At 53.2% G+C, this 5,150-nt stretch overlaps 1 protein-coding gene across 1 annotated transcript; it reads right to left on the bottom strand.

Annotated features, from left to right (window-relative positions):
• Positions 1-2,617: 2,617 nt before the first annotated feature.
• On the bottom strand, positions 2,618-4,484 carry LOC119337660 (noroxomaritidine synthase 2-like). The gene has a single exon (XM_037609823.1). The coding sequence runs from the start codon at positions 4,443-4,445 to the stop codon at positions 2,895-2,897; it is 1,551 nt and encodes a 516-aa protein (XP_037465720.1). The 5' UTR covers positions 4,446-4,484; the 3' UTR covers positions 2,618-2,894.
• Between the last annotated feature and the right edge of the window lie 666 nt (positions 4,485-5,150).

The following is a 5,150-nucleotide window of genomic DNA, read 5'->3' as shown; positions in this document are numbered from 1 at the left end:
AGCCGCAAAACAGTGTATGGTTACTTTTCATTGTTAAGAAAAATACAAAAATTACCGGTGAGTCCACAGATTGTTGGGGCTGGGCGGCGCTGAGGAAACTTGCGCTTTGACAGTAATTGGACATATAGCTAGTCTCATACTCCCTCCGTTCCGAATTACTTGTCTTGGATTTGTCTAGATATACATCCGTATCTAGACAAATCCAAGACAAGTAATTCGGAACGGAGGGAGTAGAACCCAGGAAAATAACATGCATATCTCGGTGCCTTTATTCCACGTCTCATACAATGGAGTAATAAATGGCAGCACGTTGGTTGTTCAGTAAAAGAAAGATAAATTTCGTGGATGCTTCTATTATTCGATAAGTAATGTGATTGTGGGCAACATAAAACTATTCTCGTAGTCCGTAAGCAAGTTTATATAAGATCAGAGTCTAAGAGCATCTTCAGCCGTTCGGCCCCCAGGGCGGCGAACTGGGGGCGAACCGGCGCAAGTTTGGCGCTTGGGGCGGCTCGGTCCTCAGTCGTCGCCCGCAAGGTCGCCCTGAGTTCGGCGAAATTACGTAGAACTGGTACGAACTTGGCGAAATTTTATTGAAATTTATACAAAAAGTAAAAACATGCAAACTACACTGAACTAAAGGCAAACTACACCGCTAGCCACTACCCCGCGTCCACCGCCCGCCATCTACATGCCGAGAAGCCTATAGAAGCGGGTGTAGTCGCCGCCATCGTCGTCGTCACGCGCCCCGTCGGACCTACTATCCCTGCTGCAACCCTGCCCAGGGTCGCCGAGATAGAAGGCAAGGCTAATTGCAAAAGGATATAGGAAGACGGGAGATACCATATTTGTCATTTTTAATTTTAGAAGTGAAAACTTTCCTTATCAAAGAGGGGCCGAGGGGCTGGAAGAGAAAAGAAAGAGGGGCCCGCCCGGGGGCTGGAAGAGAAAAGAAAGAGGGGCCCGGGGCTGGAAGAGAAAAGAGCGCGGCCGGGAGCTGGACGGCCCGGCCTCTTTCTCCTCGTCGCTGTCAAGGACGATGACGCCGCCCTTCTCGCGGCCGCGTCGCCGGGCCTGAAGTTCCGCGTACGCCTGGTGCTGGCGGCGCACCTGCTCGCGGACGTAGTCCTCCTTTGCCCACTTTAGGGTGGACTCGTCGTCGGGAGCCACCATGTCGGCATGCTCCGGCTTCACGGGGAGCAGGCCCGGCTCGGGTTTCGGCCGGACAAGGCGAAGGGAGCGCGGGGAGGGGCGGGCACCCTCGTTGATGACGAGGGTGCCATTGCGGGTGCGGCGCCGCTGCGGCGTCTCCTCCGGCTCTGGCTTGACGGGGCGGAGAGCCAGCGAGCCGGAGCCCGACGACAAGGACGTGGCTCCACGACGCGGCGTCCAGGAACTGCCGCGGCAGCGAGAGAAGAACGGCCGGGTCGGGTACTCCAGCCGCGGCACGTTGCCGGCCTCGATGTGGTCAAGGACGGCCTCGAGGGTGCGGCCGGGGACGCCCCACCACTCGCGCCGTTCTTCAGCGTTGAGGCGGCCACGGGGAATGACGCCGTTGACGGAGGCGATCTGCTCCTCGGGCGACGCTGGAAGTACATCGTCCACAGCGTTTCGCTGTTAGGCGCGTACCTCGACTGGTTCCGCTGCTCGTCCGTCAGGGAGGAGTGGATGCGGGCGATATCCGCACGCTGTGCCGCCCCTTCGGGCACCGGCGGCACCGGGACGTCGCCCGCGCTCAACCTCCACGCCCCCGGCACACGCATGTCAGGGGGCGCCGGGTACTCGGCCTCGTTGAGGAGGCGCGCCTCCGGCTCTTGGAGGTGCCGGTGGCCGAAGCTGTTCGCCATTGCGCCATCGCCTGGGAATCTCTCGGTCATCTTTGCTTTGCTCGTCGACGGGAAGGGGGGGATGGCTTTTGCGAGAGGGGGAGGGTGTGGCGTTCATCGGCGGGGAGTGGGCGCCTTTTATAGCCCAAGCGGGGCGGCCGGGAGGCGGCATGTCGGGCGATGCATGGCGGGAGCAGGCGGGACGCGCGTCGGCGGTGCCTTCACTGCGTCGCCGTGAGGCATCAATGGAGGCTGACCGGCGCGGCAGCCTTGGCCAGCCTTAGCATTGATTCCCGCGGGAATCGAGGCAATGCGGGCGACGAAGCGGCATCTCGCTTACTAGGCGGGCTCGCCCCTCGTTCGCGCCAAAATTGATCGCCCCGGCGCCCCCGGGCGCCCCAGCGCTCCGGGTTTGGCCTAGGTCCGCCGGCACTAACTTCGCCCAAACCGGCGAAAAACGTGCTCTTGGGGGCACGACTGGGCCTTTTTTCGTCTGGTGCAAAAAATCGCCTTGGGGTGCCGTGTTGGGGGAGCGGCTGGAGATGCTCTAAGAGCGTGGCTAATAAAAAAAACCGCTGCGGGCTCTATACATGTGCCATGTCACATATTCCCTCCGTTCTTAAATATAAGTATTTTTAGAGATTCTAACATGTGAGTACATACGGAGCAAAATGAATGAATATACACTTCAAAATATGTCTAGATACATCTGTATGTTATAGTCCATTTGAAATGTCTAAAAAGACTTATATTTAGGAACGGAGGGAGTACAACCTTTGTAAAAAAAGAAAATCATATAATAGACTGGCTTTAGATTGCATATTAAAGTCGGCTATAGCATTTAATTCTTGCATATGAAGAAGGCAGAAAAGCACACATGATTGGATGAGAAGACTAAGAGCCAGCTCTAGCGCTTGCACATGCTGCAAGCTAGCTCTTCTGCCTCGTAGCTTGTGCTACACCCTGGCTACAGATTTAGCATCCGCTTCACTCTCTCTCCTTTCCACTTAGGATTTAAATGACATGGCACTTGCTATAGTCTGTTGAGTATGCCTTATTTGACTTGCTCTAATGTAACATCTCTCGCTTCTTCAGCTTAACTATGAGTCCCTTTTTCATCTCCAGTATACAAGATGACTTAGGCTCGATGCATTGCCCTTTCATTACCTCAACATCAAAGTTCCACAACGTTGAGGCGATGACTGTCTTCATCTGCATAACCGCGATGTCGTTGCCGAGGCACATCCTCGGACCCGAGCTGAAGGCCAAGAACTTGTGAGATGGTACGAACCTCAGCTCGTTGCCATCCTCCGAGAGCCACCTATTTGGATTGTAGTTGAGGCAGTCTTTACCCCATATACCCTCCATTCTTCCCATGGAGTGGAGAGAAATAAGGATGGTGTCGCCGGCATGCACCTCATGACCACTCGGCATGATATCATTGGCGGCCACCATCTTGCGCTCGAGAGGGGCTGGTGGGTACAATCTGAGAGTCTCGTACAAGACAGCTCTCAGATAGACTAGAGATTTAGTCTCGTCCGGCTCAAAAATTACCATGGCATCTGGATGGGACGCTACTTTGCGTGATGCAATCGGTGAGAGTTCATTGCGGATGATTGACACAATATTAGGGTTCTGGGAAAGGTTGTAGAAAATCCATGTCAGGGCCGTTCCAACTGTGTCCCTCGCAGTGATCATGTAGCTAATGGTCAATGCATTGAACATGTCATCATCGGTATAATAGGGGTCGTCGAGGAAGGAAGACATTATATCAACAACCTCATGTTGCTTGCCATTACCAACGGAAGATGTGTTAATCTTCCTCCTCTCCATCATCTCCATGACAAACCCACGCAGCACCTTGTGCGCTGCCTTGAGCTTCCTCTCAGGGCCGATGTTCAGCCACCTCATCAACTTCCAACAAGAAGCAGGCACCACGACCCGAAAATATGCCACCTCCATGACTGTATCCATGGCGACTGCGGCTTCCATGGGAGGCATGTCCACAGATAGAAGGCCGGAATCCACGCCGAAGAGAGGCGTAGCAGCAAGGTCAAACATTAACCTCGACATCAGTTCTTGCATGTTGAACGAAGTGCTCGTGCTCGCCATGTGCGTAAACAACAGGAGGAGGTTGTTCTCCACCTTGTCGCGGCACCAAGCCTCAATCCTTGCAACCAACCGTGGGCTGCTGAGCACGCTCTTGATTTTCGTGCGCTGCCGACAAGCTGGCTCACCGTCGATGGTGAAGATGCCGCCGCTCATGATGTCGAAGATTGCGGCGAACTCCGCACCCTTGGGGAAGTTGGTGTAGTTCGTCGTGAAGATGTGCCGGATGTTGGCAGGATCGCATGTGACGAACAACCGCATCCCGGTCCCGGGTGGGCCGTGCGCCCTGAAGTTGTGGCCTGATCCGGCGAGGACCAGGGTGAAATAGTCATTCATCTTATGGAGGTTGGCCAGGAAGGAAGGGAACATGTGCAGTATTGGCCAGTTTGTGGGGAGCACTGCAGGGTTCTTTGATCTACAAGTAGCCTTGGAGTACAAGTAGTACAGGGGAAGAACAAGTAGCACGAGTGCGGTGTAGATGGGAAGCTCCTGCGAGAACATAATTGACATTGTTAGCGTGAGTAGTGTGGGATATGCTAGCAGCTACTAAGATGTATTCTTCAATGGACGTGGCTATGGCCGGGTCCATATATATAAAGACAAGTTTGGTACCTCCATTGGTGAAGCATCCCCTGTTAGTTTTAATTTAACTGCACCTGATTGGGTTGGTTATGACTGAATGAGCCCAAAGCCTAGTACTACAAACGCAAGAGCAGCGAGATCTAAATGGAGGAAGCCGGAGGCAAGGTATATTAAGCTAAATGTAGGTGCCTCTTTTGTTGCAGATGAGGGTTCTGGCGCCACAGCGGCTGTCCTACGGGATGAGAAAGGGAGATTTATTGCAGCTCAGCGCAAATTTATTCAGTTCGCAGGATGTCGTTACAACTGAGGCCATGGCAACGCGAGATGGCCTAAATTTGGCAAACATATTGGATTTTAACAGGGTTGAAGCGGAGTCTGATTCCTTGAGTGTGGTGAACTGTTGCCAAGGACAAAACCAGTGGTGGGATGCAGGAGCGGCAGTCTTCGCCAAATGCATTGATACGGCAACTTCGATAGGAAAGGTTATCTTTTCTTATTGTTTTCGTGAAGAAAATTTGGTAGCTCATGAGCTAGCTAAAATTCAATTTTTGTAATAAGTGTGAGACTAGTTGTACTGATGAACCTCCTGGGTTCGTACTTCTTCTAATTTGATTATAGTAAAACTAGTCATGA

Source organism: Triticum dicoccoides, chromosome 7B, assembly GCF_002162155.2.
Source record: "Triticum dicoccoides isolate Atlit2015 ecotype Zavitan chromosome 7B, WEW_v2.0, whole genome shotgun sequence".
NCBI classification, from domain to species: domain Eukaryota; kingdom Viridiplantae; phylum Streptophyta; class Magnoliopsida; order Poales; family Poaceae; genus Triticum; species Triticum dicoccoides.
The sequence above is the reverse complement of the archived record's forward strand: the minus strand, read 5'-3'. Positions and strand labels throughout refer to the sequence as shown.

Excerpts from the sequence above, each read along its gene's own strand:
- LOC119337660 (XM_037609823.1), bottom strand. The coding sequence starts at position 4,445 with ATGTCAATTATGTTCTCGCAGGAGCTTCCCATCTACACCGCACTCGTG.